This window comes from Pristiophorus japonicus, chromosome 26, assembly GCF_044704955.1.
Source record: "Pristiophorus japonicus isolate sPriJap1 chromosome 26, sPriJap1.hap1, whole genome shotgun sequence".
In the NCBI taxonomy this organism is placed as follows: domain Eukaryota; kingdom Metazoa; phylum Chordata; class Chondrichthyes; family Pristiophoridae; genus Pristiophorus; species Pristiophorus japonicus.
Genome location: NC_092002.1, coordinates 26,972,918 through 26,994,651, shown reverse-complemented (window position 1 = coordinate 26,994,651; position 21,734 = coordinate 26,972,918). Strand labels below are relative to the sequence as shown.

At 51.2% G+C, this 21,734-nt stretch overlaps 1 protein-coding gene across 1 annotated transcript in view; it reads right to left on the bottom strand.

The window, feature by feature from the left end:
* Positions 1 to 21,734, bottom strand: part of LOC139239112 (spectrin beta chain, non-erythrocytic 1-like) — a 563,409-nt gene that overhangs the window by 14,509 nt on the left and 527,166 nt on the right. Inside the window, exon 27 of the mRNA XM_070867634.1 lies at positions 16,234 to 16,478. Coding sequence (XP_070723735.1) covers positions 16,234 to 16,478 — 245 coding nt within the window. The remainder of the gene's footprint in view (positions 1 to 16,233; positions 16,479 to 21,734) is intronic.

The window sequence follows — 21,734 nt, the reverse complement described above, 5'->3', positions numbered from 1 at the left end:
TTGTCGCCCGGGAGCCAGCCATGGACTTCATATGGTGGCTGGAAGAGTCGTGTCACAGTGCTCTCCCGCAGGATAAAGGCAGCATGGCGGGCACTGAGAGCGAGGATCATCTGCCTGTGATCACAGACCAGCTGAACGTTGAGGGAGTGGTCATCCCTTTCGATTGTGAAACACCTCGCCATTGTGAGGTGCATCCCTCAACGCCACGTGTGTACAAATCAATGGCTCCCTGAACCCTGGGGAAGCCCGCTATCCCGGCAAAGCCACGGGAGCGCTCATCCTGCTCTTCCCTGGACATGCTGAACTTTATGTGGTCCATTCGTCTGGTGTGGAGAGCGTCAGTCAGCTGGCCAATGCAGCAATGTACTGCAAACTGCGAGATGTTGCATATAGCGTCGACAGGAGACTGGAAGGAGCCAGTAGCGTAGAGGTTGAGGGCGACTGCCACTTTCACTGCCACTGACAGCGAGGTCCTGGTGTCGAGGGCAGCAGCCAGGTATGTCTGCAGGAGGTGACACCTCCGTAACCACCTCCTCGCGGAAGCTCAGCCTTCTTCGGCACTGGTCCTCGGACATCTCACGGTAAGAGTGATGTGCACGGTATCTGTGCAGCCTCCTGCCCCGCCCTCTGGGGTGTCACCTCTGGCGAGGATCTACATTTGCCATAAGCCGGTGCTTTTCATGTCTTCGGCGCAGGATGATGTGGTGTGCGATCACTGCCCCATAACTGCAGAGGTAACGGCAATATGCTGGTTCCAAATTTATCCGGTATTGAACCCAGCAATGTCTCTGAAATGCTGCTGCTGAAGCTTAGGAATCTGTAGCCGCAGGACGCCAGCACCTTCGAACTATGCGAGCAGCCAACGCGGCATGCACCACGAGCGCTCTGGGCCAGCTGCAACCCCCTGTAAATAACGCCCCCTATTTGTTTCCCCGCCTTGTGCACGTCAACTTTTTCAGGTGTCATCGCCGCCAGCTGGTAGCTGAGGCGGCAAAAGTGAATTTGGCGAGACGGGCACCAAGGAGGCGTGGCGCGCGAACTGGCGTCAGGATTCCCATGGCGGTCGTCGGCGGGGAGACAAATCCTTGCGCCCTTGAGAAAACAGAAGCGAATTTCCCATCGGGCGTAATGCCGCCGCCCAGCCGTTCATGCCCCAGTGACGGCAGCAACCGAACTTTGACCCCTTGGCGTGTGCTCCTGCTTTTCCGTCCACTGACAAACCCAGTAACACATGGCCGCGATTTTAACAGGCCCTGCCGAGCAGAAACCATGGAGGAAGCGGCGGGGGGGGGGGGGCGAGTTAAAATGCAGCGCTGCACTTCGCCACTCTCCTCCTCCCCGATTTGACCATTTTTAAATGACACACTTTCCTGAGCCAGCAGCGTCCCTTTAAATATGGAGACCGGGCTCCGAAGATGTAATCGGGACAATCTGCAATTGTAACCCGAGGCCTGACCCGTGGTTCCCTGACTCAGCCAAACCTGCCGGGAACAGCGATCAGGACCAGCGGAGACCTCGAAGAGAAGTGTCCTTTACAGCTTTCTTGTGTGCTGGGAGTGGCAGTGTTCCTCATGCCCCACAACAACAGAAAACTGCATTTATATAGCACCTTTAATGTAGTAAAACGTCCCGAGCTGCTTCACAGGAGCGATTATCAAATAAAATTTGACACCGAGCCACCTGGTAGACATTAGGGCAGGTGACCAAAAGCTTGATCAAAGAGGTCGTTTTTAAGGGGCGTCTTAAAGGAAGAGCGAGAGGCAGAGAGGTAGAGAGAGGGAATTCCAGAGCTTAGAACCCAGGCAGCTGAAGGCAGGGCCACCGATGGTGGAGCGATTATTATCAGGGATGCTCAAGATCCAGAATTGGAGGAGCGCAGAAATCTTGGACGGTTGTAGAACTGGAGGAGATTACAGAGATAGGGAGGGGCGAGGCCAAGGAGGGATTTGAAAATAAGGATGAGAATTTAAAAATCGAGGCTTTGCTGGATCGGAAGCCAATTTAGGTCAGCAAGCACAGGGGGTGATGGGTGAGCGGGACTGGGTGCGAGTTAGGACACGGGGCAGTGAGAACAGGGGGTGATGGGTGAGCGGGACTGGGTGCGAGTTAGGACACGGGGCAGTGAGCACAGGGGGTGATGGGTGAGTGGGACTGGGTGTGAGTTAGGACACGGGGCAGTGAGCACAGGGGGTGATGGGTGAGTGGGACTGGGTGCGAGTTAGGACACGGGGCAGCGAGCACAGGGGGTGATGGGTGAGCGGGACTCGGTGCGAGTTAGGACACGGGGCAGTGAGCACAGGGGGTGATGGGTGAGTGGGACTCAGTGCGAGTTAGGACACGGGGCAGTGAGCACAGGGGGTGATGGGTGAGCGGGACTCGGTGCGAGTTAGGACACGGGGCAGTGAGCACAGGGGGTGATGGGTGAGTGGGACTCCGTGCGAGTTAGGACACGGGGCAGTGAGCACAGGGGGTGATGGGTGAGTGGGACTCAGTGCGAGTTAGGACACGGGGCAGTGAGCACAGGGGGTGATGGGTGAGCGGGACTCAGTGCGAGTTAGGACACGGGGCAGTGAGCACAGGGGGTGATGGGTGAGCGGGACTCAGTGCGAGTTAGGACACGGGGCAGTGAGCACAGGGGGTGATGGGTGATCGGGACTTGGTGCGAGTTAGGACACGGGGCAGTGAGCACAGGGGGTGATGGGTGAGCGGGACTCGGTGCGAGTTAGGACACGGGGCAGTGAGCACAGGGGGTGATGGGTGAGCGGGACTCAGTGCGAGTTAGGACACGGGGCAGCTGAGTTTTGGATGAGGGTGGAAGATGGGAATCCAGCCAGGAGCGTGTTAGAATAATTGAGTCTGGAGGTAACAAAAGTTTGGAACAGGGTTTCAGTGGCAGAACCTTCTAAAGCTCTCAGGAATGTGCCATTGGATTGGCAAGTTACAAATGTCGCTCCATTATTTAGTTCAGATGGGAGAGAGAAACCAGGAAACTACAGTCCAAGGTTAGTTGTGGGGAAGTTACTGGAATCTATCATCAGTGGGACAAGTATGAGTTGAGCATAGAGTCAGCATGGATTTGTGAAGGGTGGGTTATGTCTGACGAGTTGAATATTTTGAGGTTACAATCACAGTGGACAAGGAGTGTCTATGGATGTTGTCTATGTGGGCTTCCAGAAGGCATTCGATAAACTTCCACATAAGAGATTAGCAAAAATGAAAGCGCATGGAATTGGTAGTTGGTTGGGAGGCAGAGTGGGGAGAAAGGGAGCAAACTCTAATTGGCGGGATGTGACTGGTGGTGTCCCCAGGGATCAGTGTCGGGGCCTCAGCTTCTCACTGTATTTATCGTTGATTTAGATGAAGAATACAGAGCCGGATATCCAGGTTTGCTGACAACACCAAGTTAGGTAGCACAGTAAGTGGTGTAGCTGGGAGTGGGAAGTCGCAAAGGGACATTTACCGATTCAGTGAGTGGGCAAACCTGTGGCAGATGGAGTTCAACGTGGAACGTGTGAGGTCGTCCACTTTGGACCCGAGAAAGATCGATCCGGGTAGTTTCTAAATGGCATAATGCTAGGAACTGTGGGGAAGCCGAGGGATTCAGGGGGCCAAATACAGAATTACTAAAAGCTAATGGACAGGTACAAAATAATTGACAAGGCTCATGGAATGTTGGCCTTTATCTCGGGGACTGGAATACAGAGGGGTGGAAGTTATCCTGCAGTTGTATAGAGCTCTGGTCAGACCCCATCAGGAAACTGGGTTCAGTTCTCGGCTCCACACCAGGAAGGATATATTGGCCTTGGAGGGGCAGCAGCGCAGATTCACCAGAGCAATACTGCGGCTAAAAGGGTTAAATTATGAGGACATTGCATAAACCTAGCTCGTATTCCCTTGAACATAGAAGATCAAGGGGTGATCTAATTGAGGTGTTTACGATGATTAAAGGATTTGATTGTGTAGACAGAGACAGAACAAAATCTGTGTCCTGTAGAATTCTGGAATCCTACAGCCCCCTCACTCACCCGTCCCCATTCCTCAAACAAGGCTGTGGATGCTGGGAGTCAGTTAATATATTTAGGACTGAGATCGATAAGATTTTTGGTGGGCGGTATTGTCCCAACCACTCCCTGTGGCAGCGAGTTCCACATTCTCACCACTCCCTGGGACCTATTGGATTTATTAATGACGGTCTTATATTTATGGCCTCTTGTTCTGATCTCGTCTGCAAGTGGAAACACCCTCTCTACGGCGACTTTATCAAAGCCTTTCATTATCTTAAAAGACCTCTATCAGGTCACTCCCTCGGCCTTCTCTTTTCGAGAGGAAAGAGCCCCAGCCTGTTCATAACTCGCAAGAAAAATATATTTCGGTGAGGAGGAAAGGGTGTAAGAGAAAAGATAGCCATCCGTGGCTAACTAAAGAAATAAAGGACGGTATCCAATTAAAAACAAGGGTATACAAAGTGGCCAAAACTAGTGGGAGGGCAGAAGATTGGGAAGCTTTTAAAAGCCAGCAAAGAATGATTAAAAAAATGATTAAGAACGGGAAGATAGACTATGAAAGTAAACTAGCTCGAAATATAAAAACAGATAGCAAGAGTTTCTACAGTATATAAATAGGAAAAGAGTGGCTAAAGTAAATGTTGGTCCCTTAGAGGACGAGACCGGGGAATTAGTGATGGGGAACATGGAGATGGCAGGAACTCTGAACAAATATTTTGTATCAGTCTTAACGGTAGAGGACACTAAAAATATCCCAACAGCGGATAGTCAAGGGGCTATAGGTGGGGAGGAACTTAACACAATCACAATCACTAAGGAGGTGGTACTCAGTAAGATAATGGGACTAAAGGTGGATAAATCCCCTGGACCTGATGGCTTGCACCCTAGGGTCTTAAGAGAAGTAGCGGCAGGGATAGTGGATGCATTGGTTGTAATTTACCAAAATTCCCTGGATTCTGGGGAGGTCCCAGCAGATTGGAAAACTGCAAATGTAACAGCCCTATTTAATAAGGAGGCAGACAAAAAGCAGGAAACTATAGACCAGTTAGTCTAACATCTGTGGTTGGGAAAATGCTGGAGTCCATTATTAAAGAAGCAGTAGCAGGACATTTGTAAAAACAATTCAGTCAGGCAGAGTCAGCATGGATTTATGAAGGGGAAGTCACGTTTGACAAATTTTCTGGAATTCTTTGAGAATGTAACGGACAGGGTGGTTAAAGGGGAACCAATGGATGTGGTATATTTGAATTTCCAGAAGGCATTTGACAAGGTGCCACATAAAAGGTTACTGCACAAGATAAAAGTTCACGGGGTTGGGGGTAATATATTAGCATGGATAGAGGATTGGCTAATTAACAGAAAACAGAGAGTTGGGAGAAATGGTTCATTCTTGGGTTGGCAACCAGTAACTAGTGGGGTACCGCAGGGATCAGTGCTGGGACCCCAACTATTTACAATCTATATTAACGACTTGAAAGAAGGGACTGAGTGTAATGTAGACAAGTTTGCTGATGATACTAAGATGGGTGGAAAAGCAATGTGTGAGGAGGACACAAAAAAACCTGCAAAAGGACATAGACAGGTTAAGTGAGTGGGCAAAAATTTGGCAGATGGAGTATAATGTTGGAAAGTGTGAGATAAGGCGGAAAAAAAATCAAAGAGCAAGTTATTATTTAAATGGAGAAAGATTGCAAAGTGCTGCAGTACAGCGGGACCTGGGGGTATTGTGCATGAAACACAAAAGATTAGTATGCAGGTACAGCAAGTGATCAGGAAGGCCAATGGAATCTTGGCCTTTATTGCAAAGCGGATGGAGTATAAAAGCAGGGAAGTCTTGCTACAGTTATACAGGGTATTGGTGAGGCCACACCTGGAATACTGCGTGCAGTTTTGGTTTACATATTTACGAAACGATATACTTGCTTTGGAGGCAGTTCAGAGAAGGTTCACTCGGTTGATTCTAGAGATGAGGGGGTTGACTTATGAGGAAAGGTTGAGTAGGTTGGGCCTCTACTCATTGGAATTCAGAAGAATGAGAGGTGATCTTATCGAAACGTATAAGATTATGAGGGGGCTTGACAAGGTGAATGTGATAGGGGAGACTAGAACTAGGGGGCATAACCATAGAATAAGGGGCCGCACATTTAAAACTGAGATGAAGAGGAATCTGTGGATTTCGCTGCCTCAGAGAGCTGTGGAAGCCGGGACATTGAATAAATTTAAGACAGAGATAGACAGTTTCTTAACCGATAAGGGAATAAGGGGTTATGGGAAGCGGGCGTATTAAATGGCAGAGCAGGCTCGAGGGGCCGTATGGCCTACTCCTGCTCCTATTTCTTATGTTCTTATGTTCAATCTTTCCTGATAGGCATAACCTTTCGGTTCTGGTATTATTCTGGTAAATTCTTTTTCACTTTTTTCAAATTCTCTCTATCTTTTTTTTTTAAATATGGAGACCGGAACTGTTCACAGTGCTCCAAGTGTGGTTTAACCAAGGTTCTATACAAGTTTAACATAATTCTCTGCTTTTCAATTCTATCCCTCTAGAAATGGGCCCCAGTGCTTGGTTTGCTTTTTAACGGCCTTGTTAACCTGCATCGCTACTTTTCGTGATTTGTGCAGCTGTACCTCCAGATCCCATTTACACACTTGGATTCTTTGCCGCGGAGTTGGATTGGCTGCGTGCAGGTCGCGTAGTGGCTCGGGAACCTGAAGATTTGAACAGTGCATTCTGCACTGTGCGTTTAACTCAATGGCCCCAATTAAAACAGTCATACGCATTTTCCGGCCAAATTAAAGGGAGCGAGTCTCATGACATCACCCATGACTCATTGACGGGTTGTCATATGAAGAAAGGCTGAGCAGGTTGGGCCTCTACTCCTTGGAGTTTAGAAGACTGAGAGGTGATCTTAATTGAAACATATAAGATTTTGAGAGGGCTTGACAGGGTAGATGCAGAGAGGATGTTTCCCCTCGAGGAATCTAGAACTATAGGGCAGAGTTTCAGAATAAGGGGTCGGCCATTTAAAACAGAAATGAGGAGGAATTTCTTCTCTCAGAGGGTCGTGAATCTTTGAAAGTCTCCACCCCAGAGAGCTGTGGAGGCTGGGTCATTGAATACGTTTGAGGTGAAGATACAGATTTTTGAGCGATAAGGGAGTCGAGGGTTCTGGTTAGCGGGCGGGGAAGTGGAGTTGAGGTCAGGATCAGATCAGCCATGATCTTATTGAATAGCGGCGTAAGCTCGAGGGGCCGAATAGCCGACTCCTGCTCCTATTTCTTATATTCTTATGATCTGTTTTCAGCGTGGATATTTAAAGCACCCTTGCACACGTCCCATTTGAAGATTGCTGTAGGACTGTAGAAGTTGGCTTCAAGCGCTTGAAGGAATAAGACTGACAAATGTGTGGGTCATGGAGACAGGACAGAGGGCAGTGCCAGGACCTCCCTGCGTGCTCTGCTTCCATGTATCAGGTGGATGTAAAAGATTTTAAGCGCATTTGGAAAGAGGTGACATGATAGGTCCAAGTCAGCATGGATTTGTGAAAGGGAAATCATGTTTGACAAATCTTCTGGAATTTTTTGAGGATGTTTCCAGTAGAGTGGACAAGGGAGAACCAGTTGATGTGGTATATTTGGACTTTCAGAAGGCTTTCGACAAGGTCCCACACAAGAGATTAATGTGCAAAGTTAAAGCACATGGGATTGGGGATAGTGTGCTGACATGGATTGAGAACTGGTTGTCAGACAGGAAGCAAAGAGTAGGAGTAAATGGGGACTTTTCAGAATGGCAGGCAGTGACTAGTGGGGTACCGCAAGGTTCTGTGCTGGGGCCCCAGCTGTTTACATTGTACATTAATGATTTAGACGAGGGGATTAAATGTAGTATCTCCAAATTTGCGGATGACACTAAGTTGGGTGGCAGTGTGAGCTGCGAGGAGGATGCTATGAGGCTGCAGAGTGACTTGGATAGGTTAGGTGAGTGGGCAAATGCATGGCAGATGAAGTAAATGTGGATAAATGTGAGGTTATCCACTTTGGTGGTAAAAACAGAGAGACTATTATCTGAATGGTGACAGATTAGGAAAAGGGGAGGTGCAACGAGACCTGGGTGTCATGGTACATCAGTCATTGAAGGTTGGCATGCAGGTACAACAGGCGGTTAAGAAAGCAAATGGCATGTTGGCCTTCATAGCGAGGGGATTTGAGTACAGGGGCAGGGAGGTGTTACTACAATTATACAGGGCCTTGGTGAGGCCACACCTGGAGTATTGTGTACAGTTTTGGTCTCCTAACTTGAGGAAGGACATTCTTGCTATTGAGGGAGTGCAGCAAAGGTTCACCAGACTGATTCCCAGGATGGCGGGACTGACATATCAAGAAAGACTGGGTCAACTGGGCTTGTATTCACTGGAGTTCAGAAGAATGAGAGGGGACCTCATAGAGACGTTTAAAATTCTGACGGGTTTAGACAGGTTAGATGCAGGAAGAATGTTCCCAATGTTGGGGAAGTCCAGAACCAGGGGTCACAGTCTAAGGATAAGGGGTAAGCCATTTAGGACCGAGATGAGGACAGAGACTGGTGAACCTGTGGAATTCTCTACCACAGAAAGTTGTTGAGGCCAATTCACTAAATATATTCAAAAAGGAGTTAGATGTAGTCCTTACTACTAGGGGATCAAGGGGTATGGCGAGAAAGCAGGAATGGGGTACTGAAGTTGCATGTTCAGTCATGAACTCATTGAATGGCGGTGCAGGCTAGAAGGGCCGAATGGCCTGCTCCTGCAACTATTTTCTATGTTTCTATGTTTCTATCCAATGATACTATTTCGAATACAAGCAGGGGAGTTATCCCCAGTGTATGGGCCAATATTTATCCCTCAATCAACATAACAAAAAAACAGATTATCCGGTCATTATCACATTGCTGTTTGTGGGAGCTTGCTGTGCGCAAATTGGCTGTCGCATTTTCTATATTACAACAGTGACTACACTTCAAAAGTACTTCATTGGCTGTAACGCGCTTTGAGATGTCCGCTGGTCGTGAAAGGCGCTATATAAATGCAGGTCCATCAAGTCCCCGCACCACCCACTGTCCAGCTGGAGGAGGAAGACCTTTCCTCAGAGGAAGCTGCCATCTCTGAGGGTGCAGTGTCAGCAGCCCGAGCCCGAGCCAGCACCAGCGCAGATACGCGCACCTCGGTGAGATAGAGTCGTGTGGTCACCTGGTGTCTCACACATCACAAGTGAGCAAGAGCAGAGAGTGTCGATAGGGACAGCAGTGGAGACTCCTCACCGGAGAGCACAGGGCGCTCCCAGCTCTGCTCAGCTGTGTGCAGCGGCTGAGCTTTGGGGGCCACTGAGCAGGAGAGTGATCCTGGAGCACAAAATGCAGGAGGCTCTGTCGCTGTTACAACCGCGATGTCTGCAAATGTGCAGAGAATGGAGGAGCCCACCTCCAATAGGAGCACCAGCATGTCGCGGGCGATGGCGATGATGAGCTGCTCCATGGAAGACTGGAGCAGCTAATGCGCCAGCCACACGAGAACATACTCGCCGTGGACAACCGATGCCAGACACTCCACTGCTGTGCAGCAAGGTGCTCTCCAGCTCCTCGCTCGGGGGATGTACAGGTGGTCCATGAGAGGGATGATGGTGAGAGGGGACATGGACGTGGGGGCTCTTCTCAAAGTGCTCCCACTTCTCCCCCAGTGCCTCCCCCTCAGTCAGAGTGCCAGATGCTTCCTCGGACAGCGATGGCCGAGTCTGCCCCTGCGCAGTCACAGGAGGAGCAGGCTTTGGTCGGGGCCCTCACAGGCTCCAAAACGCAGAGGACATCCGTGTCTAACAAGTTGCAGCAGGCAAGTGAGCTGCCTGCCTCTACCTCTGCTGAAGTCACAGGGGTTGCACCTCGTAGATGCACACGGAAAAGACACAATCCTCGATGCACACGGGTCTGCACATGACAAATGTGAATGTTCAGATTCAGTTTGTATGACACACATGAATGTGTTTCTTTGCACTAGTTTCTCACCTTGCCTACTTTTGCCTGCTACCTGGGAAGTGACTTTGTCACTTGGAGTGAATGGTGGAACATTACTTACCCTGGAGCACTGGGGCTTTAGGTGAGAGGAATGGCTTGGTCATTGCAGGACTGCTTCGTTATGTTGTTGGCTGGGGGGGGGCGGGTATGGGGGGAGTTAGTCCAGCACCTGGGAGCCATATGGGTGCACTGGTGCAAGTTAAGTAAATCTGGCCATGATGAGGCCATCCCGGGCAACAATGTGTACCGTTGTTGGTTCCCCCTGCTCCTCCTCAGGTTCTCCCTGCTCCTCCTCCCCCTCCTCCTGTTCCATCTGTTCCTCCTCCTCTTCCTGTTCCAGCTCTTCCTCTTCCCCCGACAAGGCTGTGCGCTCAGTGCCTTGCTTGTGCTCCAGCCCCAACCCTCGCTGCTGTGCTATGTTGTGCAGCATGCAGTGGACAATCACGATTCTGGTGATCCTGGCTGGTGCGTACTGAAGGGCTCCTCCAGATCTGTCAAAGCATCTGAAGTGCATGTTCATCATGTCGATCGCTTTCTCTATGACATATGGGCTGTCATTGTAATGCTCCTTTGCCTCAGTACTTGGCCTCCTCAATGGTGTCACCAGCCAAGCCTTCAGTGGATAGCTCTTGTCTTCAAGCATCCAGTCAGGAAGTCTGTTGGAAGGAGTGAAGAGCTGAGGGAGAATGGACTGGTGTGACAGCTGCCAGGGAATCTGGCGCACTAAGACACGATGATCTTTTTATGGATGCAGACGAGCTGCACATTGAGGGAGTGGAAGCCCTTGCGATTCACAAACACTCCGGGGGTTCCCCGATGGCCACATGTGAGCAGTCGATGACGCCCAGTGCTTGTGGGAAGCCAGCCAGAGCCGCAAAGCCGAGCACTCGCTCAGTAACACTGGCTTCATCAGAGGCAAAGTTTACATGAGAGGCTGACTTGCCAAACCTGGCATCGGTCACTTGGGGGATGATCTTTGTGTGGCCGACTGCGGGATCCTGCAAATGTCTGCCGCAGATCCCTGGAAGGAGCCGAGGAGAAGACGTTGAGGGCGGTGTGACTTCGACAGCCACGGGTTAGGCATGTCCACCAGGTCCTCTGGGCAGCAGGGCTTGTTCCAGCAAGCTGCTAATGTCTGTGACCACCGAGTGCGATAACCTGAGCCTCCTGCAGCACTGCTGCTCAGTCAGGACCAGGAAGCTCATCCTCTGCCTGTACACCCTGTGTTGGGGGTATCGCCTCTGGCACGGAGCAGCCCTGTGGGACCCCCTTTCTCCTGTGGAGCATCAGGTCGGTGAGGAGAAGGCTGGTGTTGTTGGTGCTGCTGGTGTGGCTGGTATCGGTGCTGGGGCTCACCTTGGCCCGATTCGGAGATCCAAGGTGAGACAGTATAAGCAGCACCTGTGCTGATGTAGTGGAAGGCAGGTAGAGTGGAGATCAGAGGCCGAATCCCTCAATGTTGTGACAGTGACCAGCAATGTGGGGAGAGGGGCTTCCCAGGTTGCAGAAATGACCTGCTGACAGCGAAATCTGTGCACAAGATGGAGCAAGCAAGAGCCTTTCCATTGGGTGAGGAAGCAGGTGTACTGTGGGAATAGTGATGTGTTTATTGCAGCGCTCAATGAATGGACTCGCACACTGGCCACTGAGCTTCACAGGCGCGGTTCCCGAGGTGCACGAATCCTGTGCTCAAGAAGTTGAAGCTGATGTTAAAAAGCCTCTTTAGGGTCTCTCAAGAAGCAGTAAAGTGCTTCAATGAGGTGCCTGCCTCTCCTGCGCGGGTCTGAGGCGTACTGGGAAACGCACCCCACTTAAATGCGGAAGTCGACAGGATGATGGCGGGTTCCTGACGCGCCGGGAATTGCTGCAATTGTAACTGCTGCCCCGCCCCTAACCCGCACGCTTGGCAACGGGACAATTCTGCCCTTACTTTCCAAGGAGTACGTGGCCCCCTTATTCCTCCGACTACAATAGGTCACCTCACACTTATCTATATTGAAGTTTATGTGCCATTTTTCACCCATTCTGCCAGTTTATTACATTCTTCATATACTTTGTCACATCCCTCTATTAACTACTCCCCACATTTTGCTTCATCGGCAAATTTTGAAATTGTACTTCAGATTCCCGAGTCCAAATCATTGATGTAAATGGTGAACAACAGCGGTCCCAGCACCGATCCCTGTGGAACACCATTTCCCATCATTTGCCAGTCTGAGTAACGACCTTTAACCCTACTCTGTTTTGTGTTTGGTAACCAGCTTGCTGTCCATCCTGCTCCTTGTCCCCTGACTCCACGTGTCATGAATCTACTATACGGTTCTGACTGATGCAGTTCAGCCTCGAAGCACTGACCACGCTCGATCAGCTCCGATGCACAGGCCAGAGCGACCGCATGCCCGATGCGAGACTCCCTAAGCAAGCGCTCTACTCGGAGCTCTGACACGGCAAGCGAGCCCCAGGTGGACGGAGGAAACACTTCAAAGACACCCTCAAGGCCTCCTTGAAGAAGTGCAACAGCCCCACTGACACCTGGGAATCCCTGGCCAAAGATCGCTCAAAGTGGAAGAGAATAATCCGGGAAGGCGCCAAACATCTCGAGTCTCTTCACAAGTAGCAAGCGGAGACCAAGCGCAAACGGCGGAAGGAGCGCATGTCAACCCAAGCACTCCAACCTGCGACAGAGACTGTAGTTCCTGCATCGGACTTATCAGTCACTTGAGAACTCATTGTTAATGTTGAAGCAAGTCACCCTCGACTCCGACAAGAAGAATTATGCGGTACCTTACTGAAGCTTTTTGGAAATCCAAATATATTATGTCTACTACATTACTCTTATCTACCTTTTCTGTTACTTCTTCAAAGAATTCAGTAAGGTGGGCCAAGCATGACCTTCCCTTTTGGAATCCGTGCTGACTACTCCATTATATTTTTGGTTTCTAGATGTTTTTCTATTAAATCTCTGACTAAGGATTCCATTATCTTTCCGACCAGCACGTTAAGCTCATTAGTCTATAATTCCCTGGACTTGTTCTATCTCCATTTTTAAATATTAGCTGTCCGCCAGTCGACTAGCACTATTCCCTTTTTTAATGATTTTTTCTATATATGCAATAGTGTCTCAGCTATCTCTCCCCTAAAATCTTTTATGTGTGGGTGCAGTCCATCTGGACCAGGGGTTTTATCCTCTCTAAGTCAGATTAGTTTATCAATTGTCTCCCCCTTTTTATCTTAAATGTTTTTATATCCTTTTTGATCGCTTCGTCTAATGTCATGTCGACCATGTTAGTCTCCCTATTAAATACAGAGGCAAAGTAGTTATTTCATATTTCTGCCATTGAAGTGAGTTTTTTCTTGTGTGTCCCTATCCCGAACCTACTTTTTCTTTTGTTATTTATGTGTCTGTAGGATACTTTACTATTTCTTTTTATGCTCCTTGATGAATTAATTTTAGTTTCTCTTGGCCTTCCTAGTTGTTTTTGTGACTTCTTTCCCAACCTTTTTGTATTCTCTTTTGTCTTCCTCTCCTTTGTTGTCGACGTACTTAGTGTATGCCTTTTTCTTTAGTTTCAATGTTGCCCCTATTTCTTGATTCATTACTGGCTAGCTTGTTTCTTGCTTTTTAGTGGGATATATTTCTCCTGAACTCTTGATCAGTGTTTTAAATGTTTCCCACTGCTGTTCTATTTCTTTGTTGGTCAGTAAATGTTCCATTCTCATCCAAAATCAGTGTTATCCAATTCATTACTTTGGTCTTTGTCTTACTTATGTACATCTCAATCTTTATTTTAAACTTATTGGGCCCAAGTTTCCACATGATTTGCGCCTGATTTTTAGAAATCGCAGTTCTCCACATTTTTTTTTCTGCAGTTTTAGTCAGGTAGAACAGTTCTACTTTGGAACAGAATTTTTTCTTCAAAAGGGGGCGTATCCGGCCACTGACGCCTGATTTGAAAGTTTCCACAGTGAAAAGGTACTCCAAACTAAGTTAGAATAGAGCAAGTGAAGATTTTTGTAGAACTGAAAAAACCTGTTCTACACATTAAAAAATCAGGCGCAGGTTACAAATTAGGCGTCCAGAACGAGGTGGGGGGGGAAGGGAACTCATTAAATTCTATAATAAAGCCTTATTTATACTTATACAAATATTATACAAATAAATCCAACCTGAATAAACATTTATAAGCACAGAAAAGATTAAATAAACCATCTTCCTACCTGTGTGAAAGTGCTTCAGGCAGGCCTTTCGGGACCGAAGGCTGAACGGGCCGGCCCGAGACTTCGGGCAGGGCCCATCCCCAGCACCAGATTTACAGGTAGGTGGCGTTGGGTTGGGTCGGGTCGGGGAGGTTCGGTTCGGTTCGGGTCGGTGGGGGGGGGGGCGGAGGGAGAGAGGGAGAGAGAGAGGGAAAGGGTGGGGGGGAGAGAGAGAGGGGGAGGGAGAGGGGGGAGGGAGGGAGAGAGGGAGAAAGAGAGGGGGGGAGGTCAGGTCGGATCCAGTCCGGGAGCAGGAGTCGGGTCGGGTCCAGTGGGGGGGGGGGGGTCGGTCGGGGGGCGGGAGCGCGGGTCGGGTCGGGTCAGTCGGGGAGCGGGAACAGGAGCGCGGGTCGGGTCAGTCGGGGGGGCGCGGGTGTCTGGTCTGGTCAGGAGGCAGGGGGGGGGCGGGGAGCGGGTGTCGGGTCTGGTCCGGAGGCGGGGGGGAGGGGGCGTGGGGGGGGGCGGGGAGCAAGTGTCGGGTCTGGTCGGGGGAGGAGCCTTGTTCACGCAGCCCCAGTGAGGCCATTGGCCCAGAGCTAGGGGCTGCGTGCTTCGGGCCCCTCCCACACAGTTCAGCGCCTGGAGCTACTGCACTTGCGTGCCCACTGTAGCGCGCATGTGCAGAGGTCCTTACACTGTTTTCAGCGCAGGGACCTGGCTCCGCCCCTCCAGAGGACCTGCAGGTAGGTGGAGAATACCGAGGATTTTTTTAGGCGCACTTTGTGGCGCAAAAAACGGGCGTCCAGGTCGGGACTGCGCCGTTCTAGGCGCGTGTGGAAAGTTGGGCCCAGAATGTTGTGATCACTATTGCCTAGATGTTCCCATACATTTACTTCTCTTATCTGTTCTGGTTCATTTCCCAATACTAGATCCAGCAGTGCTCCCTCCCTTGATATGGACCAAAGGCGGGTCAATAAAGCTGAGGTTCAGATGGCCCATGAGGTTCATGCTCAAGGGGGCATCATTTCAAAGTTTGCAGGTGACACAAAACTCAGAAGTGTAGTAAACAGTGAGGTGGATAACAACAGACTTCAGGAGGGCATAGACAGACTGGTGAAATGGGCAGACACTTGGCAGATGAAATTTACTGCAGAGAAATGTGAAGTGATGTATTTTGGATCAAAGATTTCAGAGATGTAATATAAACTAAATGGTACAATGGTAGAATGGTACAGGAACAGAGAGACCTGGGCTTTGACATACACAAGTATTTGAAGGTGACAGGACAAGTTGTTGAAGCTCTTAAAAAGCATATGGGATCCCTCAGCTGGAGTATTGTGTCCAACTCAGGGCACCGTACTTTAGGAAGGATGTCACGGCCTAGGGGAGGGTGCAGAGGAGATTGACTAGAATGGAACCAGAGATGAGGGATTTCAGTTACATGGAGAGACTGGAGAAGCTGGGGTTGTTCTCCTTGGAGCAGAGAAGGTTAAGGGAAGATTTAATCGAGGTGTTATGAGAAGTTTTGATAGAGTAGATCGGGAGAAACTGTTTCCAGCAGCACACAGATTTTAAATTATTGCCAAAAGAACCAGAGGGGGAGATGAGGAGAAGTTTTTACGCAGTGAGTTGTGATCTGGAACGCGCTGCCTGAAAGGGCGGTGGGAGCAGATTCGACAGTAACTTTGCAAAGGGAACTGGGTAAATACTTGAAGGGAAAACATTTGCAGGGCTGTGGGGAATGAGCGGGGGAGTGGGGCTAAATGGACAGCTCTTTCAAACAGCCGGCACAGGCTCGATGGGCTGAATGGCCTCTTCTTTGCCATAAGAATCTATGATTCTAAGTATGTGGACAGTGTCTGTGTGTTTACTCTGATGAATGTATCAATATAGGAAAAGGCAGAGGACACAAACTGCTAAATCTTGTTACTAAAGTATGAAAGTTGCTGAGAGTAGACTGTGGGGCCAAGGCCACAATCTGACACATACCTTGGCTTCTCGCCCGTTCCGATCTGACAGATAATACTGTCCATCCAGCTCACCAGGTCACGCACCATGCTGAAGAAGCGGATTTTGTCACTTGTGGTGGTGAGCTGCATCCTCCGCTGGTCACAGCTGTTCAGCAGCTCCTTCCAGGCCTGCATCACCCCCTGCTCCTGGATCAGGATGGCCTCTGCATTCTCACCGGCGTATACCGTCCGCAACTGGGCCGCATTCTCCTGCAACTGCCTCACCTGGTCACCAATCACACACCTTACTTCATTAGTCCCATCATTACAATGTCATTGTCACATTTGGTCAGAGCATCAATCATCAGTTTAGGAAAAAGGGCAAAACATATCTGCTGGTCTGCAATATTGTCAGTGGCCATTCAAATGCAGCACGGATTCACCAGAAAGATACCGGGGCTCGGAGAGTTACAGTGTGAGGACAAATTGCATCAACTTGGATTGTATTCCCTTGCAGAGAAGATTAAGTGGTTATCAAAGGTGTCAGGAGAGCTGGGAGCCTCATGGGAGGGCCCGAGTATTTAAACTGGAGCTCCACGGGAGGACCCCGAGTATTTAAACTGGAGCTCCACGGGAGGGCCCGAGTATTTAAACTGGAGCTCCACGGGAGGGCCTGGGTATTTAAACTGGAGCTCCACGGGAGGGCCCGGGTATTTAAACTGGAGCTCCACGGGAGGGCCCGGGTATTTAAACTGGAGCTCCACGGGAGGGCCCGGGTATTTAAACTGGAGCTCCACGGGAGGGCCTAGGTATTTAAACTGGAGCTCCACGGGAGGGCCCGGGTATTTAAACTGGAGCTCCACGGGAGGGCCTGGGTATTTAAACTGGAGCTCCACGGGAGGGCCCGAATATTTAAACCAGAGCTCCACAAGAGGGTCCGGGTATTTAAACCGGAGCTCGGAGCTCCACGGGAGGGCCCCGAGTATTTAAACCGGAGCTCCACGGGAGGGCCCGAGTACTTAAACCGGAGCTCCACAGGAGGGTCCGAGTACTTAAACCGGAGCTCGGAGATCCACGGGAGGGCCCGGGTATTTAAACTGGAGCTGCACGGGAGGGCCCAAGTACTTAAACTGGAACTGCACAGGAGGGCCCGGGTATTTAAACCGGAGCTCGGAGCTCCACAGGAGGGCCAGGGTATTTAAACCGGAGCTCGGGGCTCCACGGGAGGGCCCGGGTATTTAAACCGGAGCTCGGGGCTCCACGGGAGGGCCCGGGTATTTAAACCGGAGCTCGGAGCTCCACAGGAGGGCCAGGGTATTTAAACCGGAGCTCGGGGCTCCACGGGAGGGCCCGGGTATTTAAACCGGAACTCGGAGCTCCACAGGAGGGCCAGGGTATTTAAACCGGAGCTCGGGGCTCCACGGGAGGGCCCGGGTATTTAAACCGGAGCTCGGAGATCCACGGGAGGGCCAGGATATTTAAACCGGAGCTCGGAGCTCCACAGGAGGGCCCGGGTATTTAAACTGGAGCTCGGAGCTCCACGGGAGGGCCCGGGTATTTAAACCGGAGCTCGGAGATCCACGGGAGGGCCCGGGTATTTAAACCGGAGCTCGGAGCTCCACGGGAGGGCCAGGATATTTAAACCGGCAGAGCGTCAGGAAAACAAACTGTGAGGAAATTTCCAAAAGTAACATCAGTTCACGTAGTGGAGGAGTATGTGAAATCGAAGCTAAGTCAGTTTAGCTTACACTCATTGATTGAGAAATAACCATCTTAAAAAGGGGTAAATAAATGAAGTAATAATCAGAGAAATGAATGAATTAGTAACTGATTTGAAAACAAGCCAAGTCCATTTCGGAATGATACCCGAGGGGGCTGCAATTATCCCACACTGGGTTTGGGGCGCTCATTTCGCGAATGTGACCTTTCAGCGTCGGCCTGGATTTGGGCTCTGTGGTAACGGACTGTTCCCCCGGCGCTCGTGGAGCTCAGCACAGATAAAGGGGAGGGCCGCTGCGAACTCTGCAGCCTCTTTAATGGCACCTACTGGGCCACCAGGGAGCGTGTTGGCCGGGCCAGTGGCCTGGTACTCAAGCGGCAGTGCCAGCCAGCCCTGCCACACCAGGGGCCGCCATTGTCGGGCCGATTGAAAAGTTGGCAAACAGAAAAAAGATGGTGGCTGCCGCACTATCACCTTCCCTTTAAGGGCTGCCGGGACGCCACAGCCTCTCGCACCGAGAAGCTGTCGATGGCATCGCCCCTTGCCGACCTCACGTCCTGCGGGACAATTCCCCCCGAGGGACGATAAGGAGTCAGCGCACATGGCGATAACTTGCGCTAGTCGCGGGGTAATCCACTCATTAGCGCCCTGTTAGCGCCAGTGGGCACGCCCTGCGCGAAGGGGCAATTCCAGCCCCTAAATCTCTAGTGATTCTATTTGTTCTAGAAATAAAGTATCCCAATGCAACAAGTTAATAAACAAACAAATAATAGAAATGGCAGCACCACCCGCGTCGGGACTGCAGAATGTGGGAGTGTGTGAGTTTGCAGACAAGTGAGACAAGATTACCACATCTGCCTTGAGACACTCCGGCTCAGAGTCTTTGAGCTGGAGTGCGACTTAGAGCCACTCCGACACAGGAGAGGGGCAGGAATTTCTGGATAGTTTTCTACAGAGTACAGTCACACTTCAGAGGAAAGCACAGGAGCAGGAAGGGGAGAGTGTGACTGACAGTCAGCAGGGTAAGGGGATCCGAGGGGAGATCGAGGAGGAGATCTCGCAGACACTGGTCCTGTCCAACACGTACAATGTACTTGATACCTGTGAGGATAAAGAGAAGGGCAGCCACAACGCTGAGCAGAGGCAGTCCAAAGGGAGAGGAGCTGAATAGAAATGCAGTAATTATAGGAGATTGAATAATTCGGGAGATAGATAGAATCCTCTGCAGACATGCTCGAGAATCCCTCAGGGTGTGTTGCCTGCCTGGTGTCAGGGGAGGGATATCGTGATGCTGTGCAAAAGGAATTCGGAAAGGCAGGGGAAGATCCAGTTGTCGTGGCCCACGTCGGGACCAATGACTGGGAAGAATATAGAGGAGGTTCTGCAGAGTGAGGAGCTGAATTAAAAATCGGTGACAATCTCAGGATTTGTCCCCGAACCACGTGCTAATTGGCATAGGGGAAGATCAGGAAGGTGAGCATATGGCTGAAGAACTGGTGTGAGAAGAGGTCCATTTCATGGGACACTGGCACCAACACTGAGACAGGAAGCAGCTGCTCCACTGGGAGAGGCTGCACCCAATCTTCCCTTTAAGTTGCTCAGCCACGCAGAGCTCTGGATCCCCGTGGCAGCCGGCTTTCCGACGTGGGAAGCTGCTCATGCGCGGCATTGTGACTTGGCCTCGCAGCCTCTTAAAGGGACCTCACACCCCAAAAAATGACCAGGAACAGTGGCTGTGCCTGAAGCGGGCTGGGACCCAAGTCCGAGCAACAAGGGTAAATAGGTGCTGGACATTAAACCAGCAGGGGAGGGGCAGAGGGCTCAGACAGAAATAAAAATAACAACAGCCTGATTCAAAGAAGACCAGGTCATCGATGGTGTTAAAGTGAATAAATATTTCAGGTTCAGAAACAAATACAGGCAATAATAACCAAAATACAACAGAGTGATTAAAAACTGGGAATCCGCCACTGACAAGGGATCAGGCAGAGGAAACTGCGGCTAGGATCCAGGAGTAGAAAAGGACGCAAGACTTTGGTGGGATTGACAGCAGTTATAAAGTAGGGCGATACATCCAGGCGGAGATCAGAGTGGTTATAATGGCGGGCTTTAGTTCTCACACGGACTGGGGGCAGTAGAACAGCTCGAGTGCCAATGGCAGGGATTTTCTTGTGTGTATTTGGGAGAGTTTTCTGGAACAATGGGAGCGAAATTTCCCCTTTTTATAGCTCCGTTAGCGCCACCTGCGAGGCAGCTTTTGCTCGGGGGGGGGGGGGTCGCTACCGCCTCCCGGGAAATGTCCCCGGAGGTTTGGGAGCCACTGTCCCGGCAGCCCCACGCTCCGCGGTTAGCGCCCCGGGCGGCTAGGCAACCGGTGATGATATCATCAGCGTGCACAGTAACCCCTCACCATCCCATGGGCTGCGAGGCTGGCTGGATATCCGCTCTCGGGGTGGTGATTAAAGGGAGAGAGTGAGAGAGATAGTGGGAGAGAGTGGGGGAGAGAGTGTGGGAGAGTGGGGGAGAGAGTGGGGGAGAGAGTGAGAGAGACAGGGGGAGAGAGTGAGGGAGAGAGTGGGGGAGAGAGTGAGGGAGAGAGTGGGGGAGAGAGTGGGGGAGAGAGTGGGGGAGAGAGTGAGAGAGACAGGGGGAGAGAGTGAGAGAGACAGGGGGAGAGAGTGAGAGAGACAGGGGGAGAGAGTGAGGGAGAGAGTGGGGGAGAGAGTGTGAGAGAGTGGGGGAGAGAGTGAGAGAGACAGGGGGAGAGAGTGAGAGAGACAGGGGGAGAGAGTGAGAGAGACAGGGGGAGAGAGTGAGGGAGAGAGTGGGGGAGAGAGTGTGAGAGAGTGGGGGAGAGAGTGGGGGGAGAGAGTGTGAGAGAGAGTGGGGGAGAGAGTGGGGGAGAGAGTGTGAGAGAGTGGGGGAGAGAGTGAGAGAGACAGGGGGAGAGAGTGAGAGAGACAGGGGAGAGAGTGAGAGAGACAGGGGGAGAGAGTGAGGGAGAGAGTGGGGGAGAGAGTGTGAGAGAGTGGGGGAGAGAGTGAGAGAGACAGGGGGAGAGAGTGAGAGAGACAGGGGGAGAGAGTGAGAGAGACAGGGGGAGAGAGTGAGGGAGAGAGTGGGGGAGAGAGTGTGAGAGAGTGGGGGAGAGAGTGAGAGAGACAGGGGGAGAGAGTGAGAGAGACAGGGGGAGAGAGTGAGAGAGACAGGGGGAGAGAGTGAGGAGAGAGTGGGGGAGAGAGTGAGAGAGTGGGGAGAGAGTGAGAGAGACAGGGGGAGAGAGTGAGAGAGACAGGGGGGAGAGAGTGAGAGAGACAGGGGGAGAGAGTGAGGGAGAGAGTGGGGGGAGAGAGTGTGAGAGAGTGGGGAGAGAGTGGGGAGAGAGTGAGAGAGAGAGTGGGGGAGAGAGTGGGGGAGAGAGTGGGGAGAGAGTGGGGAGAGAGTGGGGAGAGAGTGGGGGAGAGAGTGGGGAGAGAGGGGGAGAGAGTGAGGAGAGAGTGGGGAGAGGGAGAGAGTGGGGGAGAGAGGGGAGGAGGAGAGAGTGGGGGAGAGAGTGAGGGAGAGAGTGGGGGAGAGAGGGGGGAGAGAGTGGGAGAACTTGATCTCTAGATGGGGGAGAGAGTGGGGGAGAGAGTGGGGGAGAGAGTGAGGGAGAGAGTGGGGGAGAGAGTGAGGGAGAGAGTGGAGGAGAGAGTGGGGGAGAGAGTGAGGGGAGAGTGAGAGAGACAGGGGGAGAGAGTGAGAGAGACAGGGGGAGAGAGTGAGAGAGGCAGGGGGGAGAGAGTGAGGGAGAGAGTGTGAGAGAGTGGGGGAGAGAGTGG